The 26,377-nt window shown below is 44.0% G+C and overlaps 1 protein-coding gene across 2 annotated transcripts in view; it reads left to right on the top strand.

Moving 5' to 3' along the window:
• The window catches only part of LOC145347947 (BMP/retinoic acid-inducible neural-specific protein 3-like), a 171,864-nt gene extending 152,056 nt beyond the window's left edge, over window positions 1–19,808 (top strand). For both annotated transcript variants that reach the window (XM_080195938.1, XM_080195937.1), the window contains exon 8: window positions 15,968–19,808. In XM_080195938.1, coding sequence (XP_080052064.1) covers window positions 15,968–17,081 — 1,114 coding nt within the window. In that variant the 3' untranslated portion in view covers window positions 17,082–19,808. The remainder of the gene's footprint in view (window positions 1–15,967) is intronic.
• The last annotated feature ends 6,569 nt before the right edge of the window (window positions 19,809–26,377 follow it).

The raw sequence follows: 26,377 nt of genomic DNA, 5'->3' as shown, positions 1-26,377 counted from the left end.
AAGTGGCAGGCTGGGAAAGCATAAAGTATTCTGAACTTTATTAATAGAGGCATAGAGCTCAAGAGCACAAGATGATGTTCAAATGGTATAAAACACTGGTCTGCTTCAGTTGGAGTATTCACGGAACCATAGAATCCCAACATATGGAGGCTATTTGGCCTATCGAGCCTGCACTGACAGCAATCCCACCCAGGCCCTATCCCCACAACCCCATGTATTTATCCTGCTAATCCCACTGATACGAAGAGGAAATTTAGCATAGCCAATCCACCTAACCCATACATTTTTGGAGTGTGGGAGGAAGCCGGAGCACTCAGTCTCACCACACTATTCGCAAGTTCCACCTGTGTGTGTGTTTGTGCCATGAGGGTGTGCGTATAAATGTTCACATGTGAGTGTGTCTGTGTATATGTGTTGGAGCTTTAAGCTCATAATGAGGACCTGAACAGCCAGTCACCTGCTGAAATTGCCATGGTGCTGGTTTCTGACAAAAATACTTCCCCAGCAACAATCTCCTCCACACTGCACTCTGTGGTTACAAAGGCTTAATGCTAAAAGCAGGATGTACTCACCTTCTTTGATCCCATCTAACAGGTTAGGTTGGGCTGATCTCTGCTGACTTTTAACCCTGTGCACAACCTATCTGATTGGTATTGCAGTGATGAGGTATCCAGGTTGGAAGCAGGATCAAGGGTCTGTCATAATCTTCGAGACCCACTGCTCCAAGAAAATCACTGGAGGTGAATGTGCATTTCTATTGGCACACTCTTATAGTTTAGATACCTGCTCTTCAATGTGATTTCTGGGATTAAGGCTTTAACGTAAAAGCTGGAAGAGGGCTCAGTTGAAGGAAGATTTAGGAGCCTAAAGAAAATTATAGACCTGGTATTGTATAATGTGACAGTTTTAATGAGTGATCACAGTGTAAAAAGATCCTCTGGGAAAAAGTGATCATAATACAATTGAGTTTCGTAATTTGAAAGCAATAGTCCAGTTCAAACCAAGAATCTTAAGATTAAGCATGTCCAATTATAGATATGAGGAGAAAGGTGGCTCAGGCTTATTGGGTAAAAGAAAGGAAATTATATGACTTTAACTAAACAACTGAAAACATTAAAGAAATAATTCAAAATGATCAACAAAAATACATTCCATGAAAAAGCAAAAACTCAACAAGAAGGAGCCAACTGTGGATTAATAGGGGAAGTTCCCGACAGCATTATTTTGAAAGAGGATGCTTATAGTTTTGCAAAGAATAGTAGCAAATTTGAGGATTGTAGGTGTTTTAGAAACCAGCAGAGTGACCAAAAATTTGATTACAACTGAAAAAATAAGAGTATGAAAGTAAACCAGCCAGGAATATGAAAACGGTTCTAAGAGTTTTACAAGTATGTGAACAGGAAGATAGTAACGCACTCAGAAAATCATAGTATGATGAGACAAAATCAACATGGTTTTCCAAGAAGGATATAATGATGAAATGGAACCAAATGTGTGTGGTATTCTTGGATTTTTAAAAGGCATTTGATAAGTTGCCACACAAGTTTAATATACAAGGTAGGAGCTCGTGATGCTGGTGGGAATGTATTATGTAATTGGAGGATTGATTAACGGACAGGGGGCGCAGAGTAAAGAAAATGGGGAACTAAAAGAGAAAACACTGGAAAATCTAGCAGGTCTGGCAGCATCTGTCAGGAGGAAAAAGAGCTGATGTTTTGAGCCCAAAGGGCCCTTTGTCAAATCTTTATTGGTTTCAGATTCCAGCTTCTGCAGTAATTTGCTTTTATCAAGTTGACAGGCTGTAACTCAAGCAGTACAAGATCAGTGTGGGGGCCTCAATTAGTTACTATCCACATTAATGAGTTACGAAGAGACCAAGAATAATGTATCTATGTTTGCTGACAATCCGAAGAAAAGTAATAATGCAAGCTGTGAGGAGGACAAAAAGAGGATGCAAAGAGATATATACATATTAAACAAATGTGTGTTATATAGCAGATGGGGTATAATATGAGGTTATTCACTTTAGCAGGGAGAATAGAAACAAAATATCTTTTAGAAGTGGGTGGGATTTTTCTCCCACCGTGCAGCATGTTGGCAGAGCCAGGAGCCAGTGCATTGCTCGCTGGCAATGGGATCTTATGGTGCTGCCAATGTCATAGAATCCCTACAGTGCAGAAGTAGACCATTCAGCCCATCAAGCCTGCACCAACAACAATCCCACCCATCCCCTATCCCTGTAACCACCCATATTTACCCTGCTAGTCCTCCTGATACTGAGGGGCAATTTAGCATGGCCAATCCAACCAATCTTGCACACCGTTGGACTGTGGGAGGAAGTGGGTGCACCTGGAGAAAACCCATGCAGACACAGGGAGAATGTGCAAAATCCACACAGTGATCTGAGGCCTGAATTGAACCCGGGTCCATGGAGCTGTGAGGCAGCAGTGCTATCCATAGTGCCACCATGTTCACAATGAGGTTTCCTGTTGAACTCACCCCTTACCACCGGGACACCCACGAGGGTGAGCTAACGGTGCACTATAAGATCCTGCCAATGTGAATGGTAGCAAAATTTCTGTGAGCATATAATTTAGCAGTTGGTGTTCAGAGAGACTTTGGCTTACTCATACAAGGAGCATGGGAAGATAACTTTCAGATACAGAAAGCAGTAGGAAAGCAAATGTCATTTTGACCTTTATTGAAAGAAGATTGGAGAACAAGAATAAGGAAATGTTCCTACAATGGTGCAGGGTTTTGGTGAGACCACACACTGGGGAACTGTGCAGTTTGGATCTCCATATCTAAGGAAGGATATTCTTGAATTGGAGATGTTTCAGTGAAGGTTTGCCAGATTGGTTCCTAGGATGAAAGAGTTGCTTAATGATGAGAGGCTTGAGGGTCTATATCTCTGTAATTGAGAAGAATGAGAGATGATTTAATTGAAACATTCATGATTTGGAAAGGGCTGGTCAGACACTGACAGGCTGTTTCCCCTGATGGGGGAACCAAAGAGACACGGTTTCAGGGTAAGCAGAGGACCGAGATGAGAAACTTCTTCATTCAAAGTGCTGTGTATGGTGGGATATCTCTATCTCAGTGATGCACCACTATTGAATATATTTGAGGCTGAAATGGGAAGATTTTGGCAGGATTTTCCAGCCACGCTTGCCTTTAGAGTGGAAAATCTCACTCAAAGTCAACAGGCTTTTCATGGTCCTTTCCTGCCCACTATATTTCCTGTGGCAGGTGGGATGGGAAAAATCCACCCCTGATCGCTCAGAGAATCAAAAATAGTCGGCAAGAGAGTGAAGTTGAGGCAGAAGATCAGCCATGATCTTATTGAATGACAGAGGAGCCTTGAGGGGTCAAATCTGCACCATTGTCTTATGTTCGATAGCTTACAGACACTAGCTTATTTAATGAACACTGAGGCAGGTTCAACAGGGTCATTTAGGGGACAAGGTTTTTCTCCATTGATGAAATTAATTAAGTCATTCTTTGATAACTGGACGATTCTACTCTTTGCATCAGGTCTCAACATCAGATGGAACACCCACTAGATTGTGATTAAAGCTTCATGTATCCTGTCCTGTCAAGCACTTCCGAGGCAGATGGAGCATCGAGCAATGCAGGCTGAATCTGCCTCTCTGATGCCCTAACAATGTAACTGATATCCCCCAAACAAGGAAGAGCATAACCTACTGTAACGACCTAACATTTCCATCCCCAGCTCCAGCCACCCTCATCACCTCTCTCAGCAAGATTATTGATTTCATGCCACTTACGCAGTGCACCAGGAGTTTATTTTTGGCTGTGGACTACAAAACGGGTTGATTTACCAAGCTTATTTAATGCACAGCCTCCTCAGTTGTCAAAGGCACTTTTACCTTTCCGATATATTATTGCAGGCTTGTTCTCATGGCTTTTACATTTTCATTGACTTCCTGTCTCTCCATTGAACTACTGCCCACAACTTTAAGGTGCTGCATCTTACTCCTGTATTCAGCTGGAAGTAGGTTTGTCTCTAGTGCTCTGGTAAGAAGTCTCACAACACCAGGTTAAAGTCCAACCAATTTATTTGATAGTAAACTCACAAGCTTTCGGGGTTTCCCCTTCGTCAGGTGAATGGTCAGATGAATCTTCATCAGTTTACTATCAAATAAATTGGTTGGACTTTAATTGGTGTTGTGAGACTTATTACTGTGTTTACCCCAGTCCACACCGGCATCTCCACATCATGTCTAGTGTTCTGTACAGACAGGGTAAAGGATCCTAATCCCACATTTTCTTAGGGACTCTAGTTGCATGTGCAGATTTGGGATTTAGATTTTTGGATCATTGGGATCTCTTTTGGGAAAGGGAGTGACCTCTTCAAGGCAGACAGGTTACGCCTGAACTGGAGGGGACTAATATCCAGGTGGGGAAATTTGCTAGAGCCACTCGGGAGGATTTAAACTCGTTTGGCAGGGGGTGGGACCCAAAACAGTAAGGAGACAGAAGAGAAGGTTGAGGACAGCACAAGAAATTAAAGAGTAATGAATTAGTAAAGGCAGTGTCAGTAATGCTAGTACCAGACATATCAGGCAAAAGCAGAGCAGGCAGCAAGGGAAGTCCAGATTAAACTGCATTTATTTCAATGCAAGAGGCCTGATGGGCAAGACAGATGAACTCAGGGCATGGATGGGTACGTGGGACTGGGATATTATAACAATCACTGAAACATGGCTAAAGGAGGGACAGGACTGGCAGCTCAATGTTCCAGGGTACAGATGCCATAGGTAAGAGAGACCAGGAGGTAAAAGAGGAGGGGGATTTGCACTTTTGATTAGGGAAAACATCATGGCAGTACTGAGAGGGGATATAGAACAAAGAACAAAGAACAACCCAGCACGGGAAACAGGCCCTTCGGCCCAACGAGCCCGCGCCGCCGCATCACCCTACACCTATTCCACCCTGCGTGTCTACGAATGGAACCCCTAACTTAGCCAGATTCAGGGGAGAATAGTGTCAATTTGGTAAAACCAATCAGCCTAAGAGCACATCTTTGGGGTGTGGGAGGAAACCGGAGCGCCCGGAGGAAACCCACGCAACCACAGGGAGAATGCGCAAACTCCCACAGACACTGGCCCAGATCCATGTATCTGCACAGCTAGCAGCGCTAGTCACCGAGCTGTTGCGGCGCCCGTCTACCGGTCCAGGATCAAGCACACACACCGACATGAAGTACTAGGCCACTCCCGGAACTTCCAAGAGCAGCCCACGCACGACCCACCGTGTGCATGCCCCTCGCTTGACACGAGGTGGACCTCCTGCAGAATAAAAAGACAAAACGTTAATCTTACAAGCCTGCTTTTCTGGTGTCTCCTGAGGTTCTAACCTTATTTAATAGCCCCTACTATAACCCTCCATCCTCGTTTCACTCATGTGTCTATCTAACTGAACCTTAAATGAGTCCAACGTCCCTGCCTCCACCACCCTACTCGGTAGCGCATTCCATACCCCCACAACTCTCTGCGTAAAGAACCTTCCTCTCACTTCCAAATTATGCCTCTCCCCCCTCACCCTTAAATCATGACCTCTCGTATTTGTACCCAGTCTAGGGAGCAGTCTCTCACTATTGACTCTATCTATTCCCTTCACTATCTTATATACCTCTATCATGTGCCCCCTCAATCTCCGTCTTTCCAAAGAGAACAGTCCCAGTTTCTCCAACCTTTCCTCGTACCCCAGCCCCTCCATGCCAGGCAACATCCTGGTAAACCTCCTCTGCACCCTTTCCAGAGACTCCACGTCCTTCCGGTAGTAAGGTGACCAGAACTGGACGCAGTACTCCAAATGCGGTCTAACCAACGTTCTATACAACTGAAGCATTAGACGGCAGCTTTTATACTCTATACCCCTTCCTATAAAGGCTAACATTCCATAAGCCTTCCTAACAACCTTCTCCACTTGTGACGCGACCTTCATGGATTTGTGGACCTGCACTCCCAGGTCCCTCTGTATGTCTATACTCCTAATCTGTCTACCTTTTATCACATAGCTCCTCTCTGCATTATTCCTTCCAAAATGCATCACCTCGCATTTGTCAGGATTAAATTCCATCTGCCACCTATCTGCCCAATGCACCAACCTATCTATATCCTGTTGTATCACCTGACAATCCAGTTCAGTACCCGCCAACCCTGCCATCTTGGTGTCATCAGCAAACTTGCTGATCACACCACCTACGCTCTCTTCCAAGTCATTTATGTATACTACAAAGAGGAGAGGTCCCAGTACTGAGCCCTGCGGCACACCACTGGTCACTAGCCTCCAGCCCGACAAGGTCCCCTCCACAACTACCCTCTGTCTCCTATTACCCAGCCAGTTCTTGATCCACCTAGCTACCTGGCCTCGTATCCCATGCGCCTTAACCTTTTCTACCAGCCTACCATGAGGGACTTTGTCAAACGCCTTACTGAAATCCATATAGATGACATCAACGGCTCTCCCATCGTCAATCGGTTTTGTCACCTCCTCAAAGAATTCCACCAGATGCGTAAGGCAAGACCTCCCTCTAACAAAGCCATGTTGCGTATCCATAATCAGATCGCAACGCTCCAAATGCTCATACATCCTACCCCTAAGTATTTTTTCCATTAATTTCCCTACCACCGATGTCAAACTCACCGGTCTATAATTTCCAGGGTTATCCCTACTACCTTTTTTGAACAGCGGTACCACATTTGCTACCCTCCAGTCCTCTGGGACCTCACCTGTGTCCAAAGGAGAGACAAAGATTTGCGCCAGAGGCCCAGCAATTTTATCTTTCACCTCCCTAAGCAGCCTGGGATAAATACCATCAGGCCCTGGAGCTTTATCCGTCCTTACGCTACCTAAAAGCCCTAGCACTTCCTCCCTCGTAATAGATATTTCCTGCAACTGATCCTCAGCTCCCTTCAAGAGACCGCATGATTCCGAACCCCTCTCCTTCGTGAATACCGACGCAAAGTATTCATTCAGGAGCTCCCCCATTCCCTCCGACTCAATACATAACTCTCCACTCTTGTCCCTAAGAGGACCAATTTTCCCTCTAACTACTCTCTTGCTTCTAATATAGGAATAAAATGCCTTTGGATTTTGCTTAATCCTACCAGCCAAAGCCATTTCATGCCCTCTCTTCGCCCTTCTAATTCCCCTTTTTAGCTCCCTCCTACTCTCTGAGGGTTTGGCCATTGAGTCTATATGGGTAGAACTGAGAAATAATAAGGGGGAAATCACTTTGATAGGGTTGTATTATAGGCCCTCAAATAGTCAGTGGGAAATTGAGGAGCAAATAAGTAAGGAGATTACAGAAAGCTCCAAGAAAAATAGGGTGGTAATAGTAGGGGTTTTAACTTTCCCAACATTGACTAGGACAGCCATAGTATTAGAGGGTTGGATGGAGAGAAATTTGTTGAGTGTATTCAGGAGGAATTTCTCATTCAGTATGTGGATGGCCCGACTAAAGAGGGGGCAAAACTTGACCTCCTCTTGGGAAATAAGGAAGGGCAGGTGACAGAAGTGTTAGTGAGGGATTACTTTGGGACCAGTGACCATAATTCTAATAGTTTTGAGACAGCTATGGGGAATGATAGATCTGGCCCAAAAGTTAAAATTCGAAATTGGGGCAAGGCAATTTTGATGGTATCAGGCAGGAACTTTCAAAAGTTAATTGGGGGAGTCTATGGGAAGGGAAAGGGACATCTGGTAAGTGGGAGGCTTTCAAAAGTGTGTTAACCGGGGTTCAGGGTAACATGTTCCTCTTAGAGTGCAAGACAAAGCTGGTAGAAGCAGGGAACCCTGGATGACTCAGATTATTGAGGCCCTGGTCAAGAAGAAGAAGGAGTTACATGATATGCATAGACAACTGAAATCAAGTGAGTCCCTTGAAGAGTATAGGGAGTGTAGGAGTAGAGTTAAGTGAGAAATCAGGAGGGCAAAAAGGGGACACAAGATTGTTTTGGCAAATAAGGCAAAGGAGAAGAGATTCAGCAAATACATAAAGGGCAAAAGAGTAACAAGGGAGAGAATATGGCCTCTTAAGGATCAACAAGGTCATCTATGTGCAGTTCCACAAGAGATGGAGAAATCCTAAATGAATATTTCTCATCAATATTTACTGTTGAGAAAAGCATAGGGAACTTGGGAAACTTAGGGAACTTGGGGAAATAAATATTGATGTCTTGAGGACTGTACATATTACAGAGAAAGAGGTGCTAGAAGTCTTCAAGCCCGTCAAGGTAGATAAATCCCTGGGACCTGATGAAGTGTATCCCAATACATTGTGGGAGGCTAGGGAGGAAATTGCGGGCCCCCTAGCAGAAGTATATGAACCATCGATAGTCTCAAGTGGGGTGCCTGAAGATTGGAGGGTGGCAAATGTTGTGCCTTTTTTTAAAAAAGGCTGCAAAGAAAAGCCTGGGAACTACAGGCCGCTGAGCCTCGTATCGGTGGTGGATAAGTTGTTGGAAGGTATTTTGAGAGACAGGATCTACAGGCATTTAGAGACGCAAGGACTGATTAGGAACAGTCAGCGTGGCTTTGTGAGTGGAAAATCATGGCTCACAAATTTGATTAAGGTTTTTGAAGGGGTAACCAAGAAGGTAGATAAGGGCAGTGCAGTCGATGTTGTCTACATGGACGTTAATAAGGCCTTTGACAAGGTACCGCATGGTAGGTTGTTGCATAAGGTTAAATCTCACGGGATCTAGGGTGAGGTATCTAAATGGATACAAAATTGACTTGATGACAGAAGCCAAAGGGTGGTTGTAGAGGGTTGTTTTTCTAATGGAAGGCCTATGACCAGTGGTGTGCCTCGGGGATTGGTGCTGGGTCTACTGTTATTTGTTACTTATGTTAATGATTTGGCTGAGAATGCAGGAGGCATGGTTAGTAAGTTTGCAGATGACACCAAGATAGGTGGTCTAGTGCACAGAGAAGAAGGTTAGCTCGGATTGCAACGGGATCTTGATCAATTGGGCCAGTGGGCTGATGAATGGCAGGTGGAGTTTAATTTAGATAAATATGAGGTGATGCATTTTGGTAGATTGAACCAGGGCAGCATTTACTCAGTTAATGGGAGAGCATTGGGGAGAGTTACAGAACAAAGAGATCTAGGGGTACATGTTTGTAGTTCCTTGAAATTGGAGTCATAGGTGGACAGAGTCATGAAGAAGGCTTTCAATATGTTTGGTTTAATTGATAAGAACATTGAATGCAGGAGTTGGGACGTCTTGTTGAAGTTGTACAAGACATTGGTAAGGCCATACTTGGAATACTGTGTGCAATTCTGGTCACCTTATTATAGACAGGATATTATTAAACTGGAAAGAGTGCAGAAGAGATTTACGAGGATGCTATCAGGACTTGATGGATTGAGTTATAAGGAGAGGCTAGATAGACTGGGACTTTTTTCTTTGTAGCATTGGAGGCTGAAGGGTGATCTTATAGAGTTTAAAATAATGAGGAGCATAGATCAGCTGGTAGTCAATATCTTTTCCCAAAAGTGGGGTTGTCTAAAACTAGAGGACAAGGTTTAATGTGAGAGGGGAGAGATACAAAAGGGTCCTGAGGGGCAATTTTTTTCACACAGAGGATGGTGAGTGTCTGGAACAAGCTGCCAGAGGTAATAGTAGAGGCAGGTACAATCTTATTTTCTAAAAAGCGTTTTGACAGTTATAAAGGTAAGATGGGTATAGAGGGATATGGGCCAAATGCAGGCAATTGTGTCCAGCTTAGTGGTAAAAACTGGGCGGCATGGACAAGTTGGGCCGAAGGGCTTCTTTTCATGGCGTAAAACTCTCTGACTCTATTGCTTCACATTGAAGAATGTGAGCTTAAACCAACAATCCACTTCCAACATGCTATTCCTTAGGAAAGGGAGATTTACTAGACTACTGGTAAACAACTAATATTACTTGTATATTTAAAAAGATAAAAGATAGTCAGATGCCATTAAACCCTTTGAGCCTGCATCACCATTCATTATGATCATGGCTGATCTTCCAATTCAAAAGCCTGATCCTGCCTTCAACTTTGAGCCCCTTCACCATTTAACCATTTTCTCCACTCAATGGATTTGCGATCATCCCAACTTTCGATCAGTTAGCTTAATGTAATCATAATGTAATCTTTGTTCAAAGGTGTTGTAGAAAAAGTTCTAGAAGTTGAAAAGATGATAAAGAGTTGTCAGCATTCATTTCAAAAGGGAAGGCCATGCTTTACCAACCTTATTGATATTTTTTCAGGAGTATTAGAATGAGTAGACAAGGATAATAAAATAATGTTGTGTATTTGGAATTTCAAAAGGCTATCTGTAAGATTCTGCATAGTGGACTCATGACTAAGATTAGGATATACAAAGAACAAAGAAAATTATAGCACAGGAACAGGCCCTTCAGCCCTCCAAGCCTGGGCCGACCATGCTATCCATCTGAGCTAAAACCCCCACCCTTCTGGAGACCATATCCTTCTATTCCCATCCTATTCATGTATTTGTCAAGATGCCTTTTAAAAGTCACTTTCGTATCTGCTTCCATTACCTCCCCAGGCAGCGAGTTCCAGGCACCCACCACCCTCTGTGTAAAAAAACTTGCCCCGTACATCTCCTTTAAACTTTGCCCCTTGCACCTTAAATGTAAGCCCTCTAAAAATTGACTGTTCCACCCTGGGAGAAAGCTTCTGACTATCCACTCTGTCCATTCCCCTCATAGTCTTATAGACTTCTATCAGGTCACCCCTCAACCACAGTCATTCCAGTGAGAAAAACCAAGTTTCTCCAACCTCTCCACATTGCTAATGTCCTCCACGCCAGACAACATCCTGGTAAATCTTTTCTGTACCCTGTGCAAAGCCTTGACACATTCTTCTGGTAGTGTGACAACCAGAATTGAACACTATATTCCAGATGTGGCCCAACTAAGGTTCTATAAAGTTGCAACATGACTTGTCAATTTTTAAACTCAGTGGCTGGCTGATGAAAGCAAGCATGCCGTATGCTTTCTTGACTACCTTCTTCAACTGTGTTGCCACTTTCAGTGACCTGTGTACCCGCACACCAAGATCCCTCTGCCTATCAATGCTCTTAATATGCAGTTCTGTATTTAATATACAATTCTGCCATTTACTGTACATTTCTCCATCTGTATTATACCTTCCAAAATGCATTACTTCACATTTGCCTGGGTTAAACGCTATCTGCCATCTCTCTGCTCAAGTCGCCAACCGATTTATATCCTGTCGTATCCTCTGACGGTCCTCATCAGTATCCACAATTTCACCAACTTTTGTGTGGTCTGTAAACTTACTAATCAAACCAGTTACATTTTCCTCCAAATCATTTGTATATATTACAAACTGCAAAGGTCCTAGCACTGATCCCCGAGGAACGCCACTTGTCACAGCCCTCCATTCAGAAAAGCATCTTTCCACCACTACCCTCTGTTTTCTTTGACCAATCCAGTTCTGTATCCATCTTGCCAGCTCACCTCTGATCCTGTGCAACCTCACCTTCTGCATCAGCCTGCCACGAGGGACCTTGTCAAAGGCCTTACTGAAGTCCATGTAGACAACATTCACTGCCCTACCCTCATCAATCATCTGCAACACTTCCTCGAAAAACTCACTACCTCCTCTTCACAAAACGATGTTGCCTCTCGCTAATATGTCCACTTATTTCCAAGTGGGAGTAAACCCTGTCTCGAAGAATCCTCTCCAGTAATTTCCCTATCACTGATGTAAGGCTCACCAGCCTATAATTACCTGGATTATTCTTGCTACCTTTCTTAAACAAAGGGACAACATTGGCTATTCTCCAATCTTCTGGGACCTCCCCTGTCACCAGTGAGGATACAAAGGTTTCTCTCAAAGCCCCAGCAATTTCCTCCCTTGGCTCTCTCAGTATTCTAGGGTATATCCCATCAGGCTCTGGGACTTGTCTACCTTAATGTTTCTCAAGAACCCCAATATCTCCTCCTTTTTGATCTCAACATGACCCACACTATCTTCACACGCTTCCCAGAATCATCATCCACCAAGTCCTCCTCTTTGGTGAATACTGACGCAAAGTACTCACTTAATACCTTGCCCATTTGCTTTGGCTCCACACATAGATTCCCTCCCTTGCCCTTGAGTGGGCCAACCCTCTCCCTGACGACCCTCTTGCTCTTTGTATAAATGTATATGGGATTTTCCTTAATCCTGTTGACCAATGACTTTTCATGACCCCTTTTAGCCCTCCTTACTCCTTGCTTAAGTTTCTTTCTATTTTCCTTGTATTCCACACCTGCTTCATGTGTTCCCAACCTCCTAGCCTTGACAAATGCTTCCTTTTCCTCTTTCATTAGATATGTGGAATTAGGCATCAGCCTGCAGGATGGGTAGCAAGCTTGCTATAAAATAGAAGGGAGAGTGGAGGCTAAAGGTTGTTATTCATTCTAGCACAACTGAGGAAATGGTGGTCCACAGAGATTGGTGCTCGGATGATGTTCTTTACCATTTGCATAAAAGATGTGGGCACAGGGGACAGAAAATTTCAAAATTTGCATTTGAGACCAACAATTTCAATATTTGCAGATGATACAAAAACTTAGAATCATTGTGAACCACAAGGTGGACAGTGTAAAAGGACGTAGACAATTTGGTGGAATGGACAGATATATGTCAGATGAAGTTCAATGCAGAGATATGTGAGGTGGTACACATCGGTTGGAACAACATGGAGAGACAGTACAAAACAAAGGGTACAACCCTAAAGAGGACCAGAGGTATACATGTATATTCTGGGCACCCCATTTTAGGAAGGATGTGAAGGCGTTGGAATGAATGCAAAAGAAATTTAAGCAAATAATTCCAGGGATGAGGAACTTCAATTATGAAGATAAGTTGGAGAAGCTGGGACTCTTCCTTGGAGAAAAAAATAAGGCTAAGAGCAAATTTGATAGAGATGTTCAAAATCATGAGGGGCCTGGATGGGGTAAACAGGGGGAAACTGTTCCCATTGGTGGTGGAAGGATCAAGAACCAGAGGACACAAACTTATGCTAATTGGTTAGAAAAAACAGATGTGAGGAAAAAATACTTTTTCATACATTGAGTAGTTTGGATTTCGAATGCACTGCCTATGAGTGTCTTGGAGTTAGGTTCAATTGAGGCATTCAAGAGAAAGTTAGATGATTATTTGATATTTATGCAATTCTACAACCTCAGTTCTGTGTTTCTCAGGTAACAAACAACCTGTATCTAATAACATCATCAGTGAGTGTGAAGGACACATTAGTGCTGATTTATTTTTAGCTGATTGTCACAGAAAATACCTGGTGCTTTTTGGCAACATAGGCAATCATTGATTAGTATGGTGGGCTGTAATGGAAGTCCTGGGATCAGATCTGAACCCATTACATTTTGGGGATTGAAGAATATGGGATGGGGTTTGAGGAGTGCCGATGGTGTTCGGACATTTCCTGGATGGGCATTTTTTTCCTGCATGTGTGTGCATGGGAAATGTATTCCAATACTTCAAGCAACTTAAGAGAGGGATAAGTTTAAGTTTAAGATCATTTATTAGTGTCACAAGTAGGCTTACATTAGCACCGCAATGAAATTACTGTCGTCTGTTCGGGTACACTGAGGGAGAATTTCGCATGGCCAATGCACCTAACCAGCATTGTCTTTCTGACTGTGGGAGAAAACTGGAGCACCTTGAGGGAACCCATGCAGACACAGGGAGAACATGCAGACTCCACACAGACAGTGACCCAAGCCATGAATCGAACTCAGGTCCCTGGAGCTGTGAGGCAGCAGTGCTAACCACTGTGCCACTGTGCCACTTTGAGTGAGATGACTGGAGGTTTTAACTCTCTTCACCACAGGCTTCAGCTCCTTAGGGAGTCTGTATTTGCTGATGCAGCTATTTCTGGCTGAATATTCTGGATTGTGGGACTTGCATTCCAGATTTTTCCTTCTTCCGAGGCAATGCCACCCAGCATCCTCAGCTGACCAATCACAGACAGACACCAAAACCATGACATTGGGCATTTCCTTGGTTATTCACCCAATCAGACACCTTAATGTGGGCAGAAATTCCCGAGAGAACTCCGGAATCCTGCAACCCTCCACCAAAATGATAGTGGTCAATCAGGAAAGCCTCCGAGCAAGTTCCCAGCACGTCAGCACCATAGCCAATCCTGTTTATGTCTGATCTCAGTGCACAGGCACTTTAGGCAAAGGTTACTGTGCAGCAATTCAAAGTGAGGATTCTTGGCCAGTTTTCCTTTCTCTGTCCCAGGGCATTAAGGTCAACCACTACAGTCTGGCTGATTTGAGCAAATCCAGTGAACGTCCTGGTCAGTTTGGCTCAGGGAGGGTGTGTCGATGGAGGAAGTCTGTTGTTTTACAGAATAAAGTAGTATTTAAGAAGTGGGAAGCAAAATGTCTTTCTGCATCTGAGTATGGGTGTATGCATGAGGACATACACACATGGGTTTTCAGTAATCCATTGTATGTGATGTAAAAGCAAATAGATATTTCTGCTTATGCCAGTCATTCATGTCCCATGGGTGGTGAGAGTGCCTAATCACTTTTAACTACTGTTTATTTTATGCTTTCAGCAAGTCCGGCACTTGACTATAGATGTGAACTACAGTAACCCCGTTATTTTTTTTCTACTAATTGTCTCCACCTCTCGGCCTACCTTCATTGACTCTTGAGTGTGCTTCAAACTCTGGTTAAGAGACAGCTTTGGCAACCATAGCCAAGTGACCACAAGAATAGAAAGAGGCCATTCAGCTCCTCCAGCCTGTTCCATCAGTCAATTATATCATGGTTGACCCATAACAATTCAAACTACACATCTTGCTTCTTGTACAATTTATCTCAATTTTGGCATTTTTAATTGACCCCAAGCATTTCCCTCTTCTTAGGCATCCTAACTTTTGTTTGTGGCCTCATATGTTGAATGCAATATCATCAGCTTGTATGTTCAGGCAACAACAAGCCAGGCCCATTCCCTCTCAGCATCTGCACACATCCACTACCAAGAAAGCCTTCTGGATATAGGCGGGTAAGATCCCTGGCCAATCTTTCCCCTTCCTAATGGCTGAAGATATCATCATAAATCCTTCCAACTGACCTCAGTGAACTCTGCTGTGACCAGGTGTTGAGTCTGGGACCTTCCGCTTCACAACAATACTGCTGCTGATAGGTTCAAATTTACATCCTCGTATCTGAATCCCTCAATGACATTAAATCTTTTTTTATCCATCTTTAGCCTTCAGATTTCCAAGACCTTGCAACTTGTGCATCCCTAATTTCTGTTTTTTGACAGTTAGATTTGATACCTTAAGTTGTCTGGTCCCTAAATTCCTGCATTTCCTCCCTAAACCTTTCCATCTTTTTTTCCCTTTAAAGCTCATTTATTGGTGTCACAAGTAGGCTTACATTAACACTGCAATGAAGTTACTGTGAAAATCCCCAAGTCGCTACACTCCAGTTCAGGTACACTGAGGGAGAATTTAGCATGGCCAATATATCGAACCAGCACGAATTTCAGACTTTGGGAAGAAACTGGAGCACCCGGAGGAAACCCATGCAATCACAGAAAGAACGTGCAAACTCAACACAGACAGTGACCCAAGCTGGGAATCAAACCCAGGTCCCTGACACTGTGAGGCAGTAGTGCTAACCACTGTGCCACCGTGCTGCCCTTTTGTCACTTCTTAAAACCTATCTATTTGACCAAGCTTCAATACCTGTTTATGGATCTCAGTGTCAAGTTTCGCTTCGTAAGGCTCCATTGAAATACATCAGGATATTTAACTACTATGAAGATGCTAAATACTGCAAGTTGTTTTTGTTAAAGTTCTTGGAGTCTTTGGGGGGGAAAGCAATCTGGTGTTTTCATGTCCATCTCAGTAAGATGGTTGTTTTGGCTTTGTTTTCCTCTGCAGGGCTATGACCTATTGGCTCAACCGCATCCAGTCATTCCTCTACTGCACCGACAATGGCCTGGCTGGCGTATTCTCAGAGGAGACCAGGAGTTGCACTTGCCCCTATGACCAGCTGAGCTGCCAGAAGGCCATTCCCTGCTTGGTGGGCGAGGGAACCTCGTGTGTGATGTGCGCCACTGACAACCGCACGCGCTGCGGGGCGTGCAACGTGGGCTACATGCTGGGCCAAGGGGCCTGCCGGCCAGAGGTTGCTGACCCCACTGAGCAGTACATAGGTTTTGAGACTGAGCAGGACCTGAGGGACATGGAGATCAGGTACCTGCTGCAGAAACGCGACAGCAAGATCATCGTGCCGGCCATCTTCATCAGCAACGACGTGCGTCTCAACAGTTGGTTTGACCCCTCCTGGAGGAAGCGCATGCTGCTCACTCTGAAGAGCAACAAGTACAAGACCAACTTTGTTCATATGATCTTAGGCATGACAATACAGATATGTTTGACTAAAAACAGTACTTTGGAGCCAGTGCTGGCTATCTATGTGAACCCTTTTGGAGGCAGTCATTCCGAGAGCTGGTTCATGCCGGTAAATGAGGACAGCTACCCAGACTGGGAGAGGACTAAAGTGGATGTGCCTCTGCAGTGTTACAACTGGACCCTGATGCTGGGCAACAAATGGAAGACGTTTTTTGAGACTGTCCACATCTATTTGAGGAGCCGCATCAAGTCAAGCAGCAACGATAGCGTGTATTATGAGCCGATGGAGTTCATCGACCCCTCCAGAAACCTGGGCTATATGAAGATCAGCCACGCCCAGGTATTTGGCTACAGCATGCACTTTGACCCTGACGCCATTCGGGATTTGATCCTGCAGCTGGACTACCCATACACCCAAGGGTCGCAGGATTCCGCCCTGCTGCAGCTGCTGGAGATAAGGGACCGCGTGAACCGCCTCTCCCCCTATGGCCACCAGCGCCTAGATCTTTTCACCTGCTTGCTCCGCCATCGGTTGAAGTTGTCCACCAGTGAGGTGGTCAGAATTCAAGCCTCCCTCCAGGCCTTCAACGCCAAACTCATCAACTCGATCGAAAACGAAACCACCAAGTTATGCAGTTAACCGCACTCAACGTTCCCAGCACAACGCAAGAGTCAACCGGAGTTGATAATGGGGATTTTTTTTTCTTTTTGGTGTTCTTTTGTGTGAAATTTATTTGATTTAACTCTGGATTTCCCCCTTCAACAAGCACCTATCCTTAATCTGTACATCAGTGTTGGGGGAAACACTGAATCGCGGGAGCAAAAAGATGAGCAGAGGCCCTTTTCCTAACGGACTCCTTCAACATGAGCCTGAATGTTCAACCAATATCATCATCCTATATTATTTCCAGGACTCTGTGATGCAAGTGGAATATTACACCAGGCTCCCTCCCGATTGGGAACAGTGAACATTTCTTGAACACTAACCGGGTGGGGGAGTAATGCGTTGTGTCTGTACTTTTTTTAACAAGGGGGCGTTTAGAAATCTCACCCTATCCCTATAATCTTCCTGATCCATGTTTCTGTAGCAAACACCGGCACAGAAACCAAATGGCGTGAGTTGTTACATTTTCTTTTCATTGTATAATTATTTTAATAATTGGTGTTGAGGGACTAATATTTTTCAATGGCATTGTTTTTACTGTATATGCAAGTCCAGCGTGCTGTGGTTGCTCAGTCAAGTTTCCTTTTTCTAGCTGAGGCCAGTCGTGGTACAAAGTGCTCTGGAGTCGGACGCAGAGGCATCTTCTTTGTGTTTTTGGACAGGGATGGGGTCCTGAGACGTGTGGAGCAGTTGACTGGCTCAGGCCATTTGTCATCCAGGCAATTGTAGATCATTCTGGGGCAACGCTACATACTAACCATTCTCTACCTTGCTGCTGACCTAAGGACAAGAAGGCAAAGCGAAAAATGTGGCCAATACAATAACTGTTTAAATGCGCGAAATGAACCTTACAGATGTTAAAGAAAAGTTAATTATGATAAAAACAGAAAATGCTGCAGAGGCTCGGCAGGTTTGACAGGATCTGTGGAGCGAGAATCTCCACAGGTGCTGCCAGACCAGCTGAGTTTCTCAGGCATTTTTCAATTCCACCATCTGCAGTATTTTGCCTTTATCTTAAATATGATAAAATTATGGCTAATTTAGAAAGTCAGTGGGATGCAAATAGCGATGGTTCAAAAGCAGGAAGAGTGGTATTGTTATTAACAGCACCATTCAGCTCAGAAGCAGGCCATTCTGCCCATTTTGCCTATATTAATTCATTGCAAAAGCTATCCAATTAATCCCACTCCCCTGCCCTTTCCCTATCACCCTGTCATTTGTTTCCTTTACAAGTGCATATCAAATTCACTTTCAGGCAGTGCATTCCAGATCATAACTGCATTAAAAAAAAACAATCCTCATCTACGCAAGATACTTTCTTAAAATGATTTTACTCATCAGATAAAGGCTCTCAGCAGTTTATGAAAGTCACATTTCAGCCGGGCAATAGACCTCTAGATGTTTTTTATTCATCTTTTTGCGAAGGCTAGATTGGAGGTAACCTGGAAAGCTGGAGCGTTAACTTGCCTGTCTTATGAACTGATGTTCAAATGGGCTACTTTGGAGATAAGGCTACTTTTTGAAAAATAAACGGAATGGGACGCACACACTCAGACCCCCAGTTGACGCAGCTTGTCAAAGAGCTCCGAAGAAACCTGACAAAATGTATCCGAATCAAAACGAGAAATCAAACAGATTCTTTATCTTTTGTTGTAGCTATGTTGTGTTTTCCCTGATCCAAAGAGTAAACTTTACTACTTGATTAAAGAGTAAGTGGGGTTTTTATTTTGTTGTTGCTGTTGTTGTGTGGCATTGGGGACGGCCCATTTTCAGTCAATCAAATCCATCTGCAAATCGAGGACATTCCTGAACTTGAATAGACGGTGGCGTCAGAGTGGAAAAGCAGCAGCAGCAACAGCTCGGAGACATAGAACAGTTGCAAAACAGAAGGACTGAAAGGATATGGGGAGAGTCATGAGGTTAATGATAGTGTGACGGTGCAGCAAGCTTTAATGATGGCCAATACCCAGGCTGGGTAGAAAAGCTCAGTGACAGATTGCTTGGTAAAATTAATGCAATGATATCTGATTTAAGGGGGCAATGTCTAAATGCAAACATAAATCATAACAAAATGGATGGCAAGAATTTGTCTGACCAGTTTGGTTTGAAGGCTGTAGTCAGTCTCCTTCTTGAATGTGGCAAGTGCCCCCTTAATCTGAACTAAACTTTATTTCAATTTCAATGAAATGGCACCTATTATGATAGAGATCAGGATTATGCATGTGGTAATGAATCGCAAATGGCCGATCACTCCGCTGTTCTGTGTTAATTAGATGACTTTGATGTACAATGCTGTCACAGTATGTCACTGCATTTTACAATGTGCACTCTCTCTGATGTCAGGGCCCTAAATCTCCAAAACACTTCTTTGAAAGCAAGGACTTTTCAAGGATTTGTGGAACTTGGAGTACAGAAATCTCCTGAAAGGGAAAGCCTCTTTCACTCATGGTGAAAAATTATTTGTATCTTTGTTTAAGGGTAGAAATGTTCTCGATTGTCAGGTGGCTGTTTAAAGGTGCAGTACGCTGTTTAATGGTGCAGTACGCTGTTTAAAGGTGCGGTACGCTGCCATTTTGTATATTTCTAATGACAGATTCTGGCTCCATTGTAAATTAATGACAGTGTACAGAAACTCATCTGTATTTGTTTTATTGCTGGTATTATCTAAGGTTTGGGCATTTAATTTTTGATTATTAAATCTGGATGAACAGTCCACATTTGGAACCCTGGGCAATGTGTTGTGTATTTGTGTCTCCTTGTATTCCGATAGGAGCACTGTGCTTATTGATGGCACATGCAGATGAAAGGTTCCTACCATTAAGAATGGCACAAAGTTTCACATTGTACACTATATCCTAACCGTATATCTCCGTGTTGTGCAATACGTGATATATATAGAAACATAGAAACTACAAGTATGAGTAGGCTATTTGGTCCTTTGAGCCTGCACCGCCTTTCATTTTGATCATGGCTGATCATCAAATTCAATATCCTGATCCCCTCTTCACCCCCACTGCCCCTCTTCCCCTCCTCATCCACCCCCATCCCTTGATTCCTTTAGCCTCTCGAGCTAAATTCTAATTTCTTCTTGAAATCAGACAATATTATGGCCTCAACTGCATTCTGTGGTAGTGAATTCCACACTTTCACCACCCTCTGGACAAAGAAATTTCTCCTCACCTCAGTTTGTAAAGGTTTATCCCTTATCCTCAAACTATGACCCCGAGTTCTGGACTTCCCCACCATTGGGAACATTCTTTCTGAACACAGATCCCTGCGGAACCCCACTAGTCCCTGACTGCCTATTAGAAAAATACACACTTATTTCCACTCTTTGTTTCCTAACTGCTAACCAGCCTTTTCTCCATCTCAAGACATTGTATGCAATCTCATGTGATTTAACTTTACACAGTAGGCTGTTATGTGAGACCTTGTCGAAAGCCTTCTGTAAGTCTAAATAAACCACATCCACTGGTTCTGTTCAGTTACTAGTTACATCTTCAAAAAATTTCAGTAGATTTGTCAAGCATGATTCCCTTTTTGTAAATCCATTACAAAGTTACAAAATCAAAGTTTGTCTGATTACACCATTGCCCTCCAAACGCTGAGTTATAAAGTTCTTGATAATAAACTCCAGCAACTTACCCAGCAGCAACATTAAGCTCACTGGTCTATAGTTCCCTGTTTTCTCTTTACCTCCCTTTTTGAATAATGGGCTTACTTTAGCAATCATGTAGAAGCAAGAAATTCAACACGACAGAGGGGTATACCTGGCTCTTCACAATGCTACCATGTAACCCACAATTTCTCCTCTGTCCTAAATGGTCTACACTGTATTCTCAAACTGTTCCCCTGGTTTTGGAGACCCCAACTGTTGGGAACATCCTTCTTGCATCTACCCTGTCTAGTTCTGTTAGAATTTTATGGGTTTCAATGAGATCCTCCCTCATTCTTCTGAACACTAATGAATACAACCCTAACCAACTCAATCTTTCCTCATATGTCAGTCTTGCCTTCCCAGGAAGCAGTCCAGTAAACCTTCTTTGCATTCCCTCCAGAGCAGAGACATCTTTCCTCAGATAAGAAGACCAAAACTGTGCACAATACTTAAGGAGAATAGTGTTCCTCTTACAAAATTTAATTGTTCCTGCCTCAATCGTTCCCAGTGGCAAAGCATGCTATCCTCTGACCACCCTCTGCTTCGAGAATATGTTCCTAATCTCTTTGCTGCTATTTATAGCAGCAATTTGAAACTGTTAAATCCTTGGCACAGAAAATAATCTTCCCCTGCTCTAACAAAAATCTTCTTATTATTCATTAATCTCATTTTATTCTTCTTTCCTCCACTGGATGCAGTCCAAGTACCTCCTCTTCCGATCACAATAGTTTCCAATCTCCGGCGTTGCCCCAGTGAAGCTATCTACTGCCCTTGACCTTACTGCTCTGTTTGTTATGGCCATTGCGCACAGCATTCAAACTGTGGCTGACGAATATTTTATGCAAATTTACTCCTTTACTCTTGTACCCTGTGCCCTTCCTTTAAACCACAAAATGCTCTCTAGTTTTTTAATGCATTAACTTTTAGGCAATTATATATTTGAACCTGATGTGTTTCTATTATTGTACACCCCTCAGCTTCTTCCTATTGACTGTAATATCTTCTGTTTCACCCCATTAAATCAGAACAGGTACAATGTGACCATTTCACGAGACTGTCTTCCTGAAGCCTTTTACTGCACTCTACACTGCCCTACTCTTATGCCATCTGCCAATTTGGAGATTCAATTTCAGAAATATAGGGTGGAAATTTATTTTGTTTCACCCACTCGCAGTGAGGGGTAGTTCAGCAGTGCAATGGGCCACCACAGGGGGCTGTGGATCTCTCATCCAACCATGGCATGGGCTTCTAGGTTTTCTGACCAATGACAGGGTGTGGGTGTGATGATGACCCACACCGCAAGTTAAGGGTCAAATGGTCTGCATCCAAAAGAAAGGGGCAAAAAGAACTGTGATATGAAGAGATGGGAAGGCTGTCCCTTAGTTCCCTGGAGGCATTAAGGGAATCATTGCACATTGGAATAGCAGGGAGAGCCCAGCTTCACAAACCAAACAGGCATGAGTAGTGATAGTTGTGATAGTGAGCAGCAGAAGTGAGCTCCTTCACTGCATGCAGTGCCACAAGAGGTTGAATGACCAAATAAGGACAGGAAAGGTAAGTTGCCTGTCCCTCATCCCACACACTGCCTGCCCAAACATTCTCCTGGACAGCTCTCTTCTGACCAACCCCACTTGTTCCTCTCTCCAGGCACCTCCTCACATCCCCATCAGAGTACTCAACATTTATCCACACCCATTCCCGCACACATTCCTCACAATCACCCTCCGCAAAAGTTCTCACTCCATCTCCTCCATGCATTCCACTTCTCACAATCAGAACTTTCTGCCTTCGCACAGGAGAATAGAACACAAAACTCCAGAGTGAGACAGAAAATTGGAGACAGCCATATTTCTGAAGAACAGGCTTTAGAAATCAACAGGGTGCATGGTCCATAGACATAGCAATGAAGAGATGGATGTCTCCCACAAAACTGGATACAGCATTAGATATGACACTACCACTTGGCACACAGCTCACGCATTCTGAACTGATGTCAGCATTAAGTGAAATGTTGGGATAAGCTCAATGGTGAGTTGTCAATGCCCGCAATGGTTACGTCTTTCATCTTCCACAGATTCTTCAAGGGTGATGGAGCAGCAAAAGGAGAAGGAGGCCGAGGACTCCTCAGAAGAGGTTTCACACTCTGAAGAAGCACCGTCAAATAGCTGATATGCTCCCTCCACCAACTCAGTTATGCATCTCTTAGTGGCTCCAAGAGAGATAGCTAGGTTGTGGCACGATGAGGAATACATCACACGTGAGCAGGAACAGGTGCTGGATACAGGGACAGCAATGAAGAGTACCCATCAGAGGGTTCTGGGCACTCCAAGCTCTGCTCAGCTGGATGTAGATGCTGAGCTGCAGGGGTGCTCCACACGAAGGGAAATGTATCATTCTGTCGGCATTTCCAGAGACCCCACTCACCCTTCCAGGGAGATTGGAAGAGTTAAACTCCAGCATGAATGCAAGAAAGGGTTAATCTCCAGCATGAATACCAGGACGTTTCAGCCTTCCTGCTGGTAAGCACTTCCTGGGAAGAATGGTTGCCTGTATGAAGAATGAGGCACAACAGGTAACTGAGTACATGTTAGCTCAGAACAATGACTGACATACTCTGATGACCATTTCACGCAGAATAAAGGAAAGCCTTGACTTGATGACTCAGGGTCTCAGTGAAACGCAACCACGTGCTCTTTGGCTCTTGTTTTGCAGGGGAATCATGAGAGAAAAGATGGGCAATGAGCACATGCAGGTGTCCCCGCTTCTTATCAGTTTAGCCCCCTTCAATGGCTCCACTCTCTATGCTACATCATTCCCAGACTGAACAACACAAGCTGTCTCCTGCTCCAATGACTAGGTCTACCTCTACACAGTTGCGGCAACCTTTAGTGGAACGCACACAGGAGCTGAGACTAAACCAACGTCCGCCCACAGTAGAGAAACCTTTGCTGTAACCAAAGAGGCTCAACCATAATAGGAAGTTATAGGAAGTGGAAGAGGAAGAATGCTTAGATGCGCAAGAGGATTTGCCTGGAAATGTCTAATAATATTCATGTCATTACTGTAAGTTAATTAAACAAATCAAACATTTCGGAATGTTCATCCTCCTGCCATCTAAGCTGCTGAATTCCATATTCTAAATGGACAGGAGTCTTCAGGTTCATGTTATGACAAAGCTGGAAGGTAAGGAAAAGCTGTGAAAGTAATGGTTGGATTGTTGACGGTGGGAATGATTTGAGTTGGAGAGTGAGGCACAGGTTTTATTGTTGCACTGCCAAATGGCTGCCTATACCATGTGTACCTCCATGAGGTTGTCACAGGATTCTGTGCTGGCCAGATTAGTGACTACAGGCATCCATCTGGCTGCTCTTCCTCCTCACATGCAGAGCAACATGTGCCTTGCTACTCTCTGCAGCACAGATAGAGCAAGCCACCACCATTCTCAGCATCACAAAATAAAAAACATAGAGACCTGAGTGGCATCTTCAGCAAGGCAATGACTTTCTTGATAATTGCCTTTGTGGTCTTGATGTAACTCTCTGCATCAGTGGCAGGGCTCCTCATCAGCCAGGTCCCCAACCCTTTTCTTTAGGGAGTTAATCATTTATGCTGCGTAGAACTGCAGATTTCTGTGAGAGACCTGACAGTCACAGAATGAGGGAATTTTCCAGGGTATTTTACACAGGCATCCAGTAATCACATACATGCTGAATGTTGATGGAATTCCCAGGCTGATCTGAGGGCACCTTGGTTGCCAAATCTATCCCGTAAATGATTCCCTGTATTAGTGGGAATCCAGTCACTGCTGCAGATGCAGACCCCTCTGTGCCTGACTGACGTGATCAATATTACAATGGATATAACGGTGGCTTTGGCAAAAATTGTGTCAGTCACTTGAGAGATGCGCTGGTGCGCAGCGGACTGTGAAATCCTGTAGATGTCACCAGCAAATCCCTAGAAGGAATCGGAGGTGAAGAAATGCAGGATTGTGCTGACACTGAAGGGTACTGGCAATGCATGTCCAACAGACCCAACAGATCTTGGAAAATAGATCTTGTACTAAAGGGTTTCAGATGTCAGCAGAGATCTGCTTGAAAGCCTAAGCTCCCTAAGGCACTGTTGCTCTGAACACTGAGCAAGCTGCTCCTTTCTCTCTCTCTCTCCACCTTTGCTGCTTGTATCATCTCCTTCTAGCTGGAACTGTGTCAAGCCTCACAACCCTGCCACAGCAACCTCTGCAAGACATGCTGGATCATTGACACGGATGCCATCATCTCACATGAGAACACGATCCACCAAGTACACGGTACATACTCTTGCAACCTGGCCTACGTTGTCGACCTGATACGCTGCAGGAAAGGATGTCCCGAGGCATGGTACATTGGGAAGACCATGCAGACGCTATGAAAATGGATAAATGAACACCGCTCGACAATCACTAGGCAAGAGAGCTCTCTTCCTGTTGGGGAGCATTTCAGCGGTCATGGGCATTCGGCCTCTAATCTTTGGGTAAGCGTTCTCCGAGGCGGCCTTCACGACACATGACAGCGCAGAGTTGCTGAGCAGAGACTGATAACCAAGTTCTGCACACATGAGGACGGCCTCAACCGGGGTCTTGGGTTCATGTCACGCTATCTGTAACCCCCACAACTTGCCTGGGCTTGCAAAATCTCACTAACTGTGCTGTCTGGACACAATACACATCTCTTTAACCTGTGCTTAACCCTCTCTTCACTCACATTGTCTGTACCTTTAAGACTTGATTACCTGTAAAGACTCTCATTCGAATTATTATTTTGTAAATTGAGTTTGTGTCTTTATATGCTCTGTTTGTGAACAGAACTCCCACTCACCTGACGAAGGAGCAGTGCTCCGAAAGTTAGTGGCTTTTGCTACCAAATAAACCTGTTGGACTTTAACCTCGTGTTGTGAGACTTCTTACCCTTGTCCAAAGCTGGCATCTCCACTTCAAGCCTTTGTGTCCAGTGGAGTAACATGTGGTTGCAGAGAAGCCAGGTGTTGTTACTGTTGGTGTTGGTGCCGTCCTGTTATTCCTCATCAGAGGTCCACATCATCTTTCCTAAGTTGCTAAAGGCTAACAGCAAGATCAGATCAAGGTGAATAAAGCCCAAAGTGGATAAAATGACTACCAAAACATTGGAAATAACATCTGTGAAGCAGTGATTCATGCTCTCAGAAAAGCCTTTGACAGAGGCAGGCTCACTGTTCAATGAATCCAACATACTTGAAAGACTTTCGTCAATGATTCCCTGCTGTGCTTTCATCTTGTAATGTTCCATACAGCTCAGGAGCCTATGCATTGGCTATTTCAGCCAGAATCCTGAGTTCAGGTCACAATTAATTGCCTGTTTGCAGATCTTAATGATTGACTCTCTGATAATTCTAAAATCCTGCTCGCCTGCACACCCCAGAAGAACCTGATAAGACCATGTCAAAATGTGGTTTATAGCCATTTAACACCGACTCTCACACAACCATGTCCTCCACTCCACCTTGGCAGTTCAAGTCCTGCCTGTGGTATCAGTCGTGTTTTAGCTGGTAGCACTCTCACCTCTGAGTCGGAGGGTTGTGAGTTTATGAGGGCAGCATGGTA

This window comes from Carcharhinus amblyrhynchos, chromosome 9 (assembly GCF_965287045.1).
Source record: "Carcharhinus amblyrhynchos chromosome 9, sCarAmb.v2.hapA, whole genome shotgun sequence".
NCBI classification, from domain to species: Eukaryota; Metazoa; Chordata; class Chondrichthyes; order Carcharhiniformes; family Carcharhinidae; genus Carcharhinus; species Carcharhinus amblyrhynchos.
The sequence above is the reverse complement of the archived record's forward strand: the minus strand, read 5'-3'. Positions and strand labels throughout refer to the sequence as shown.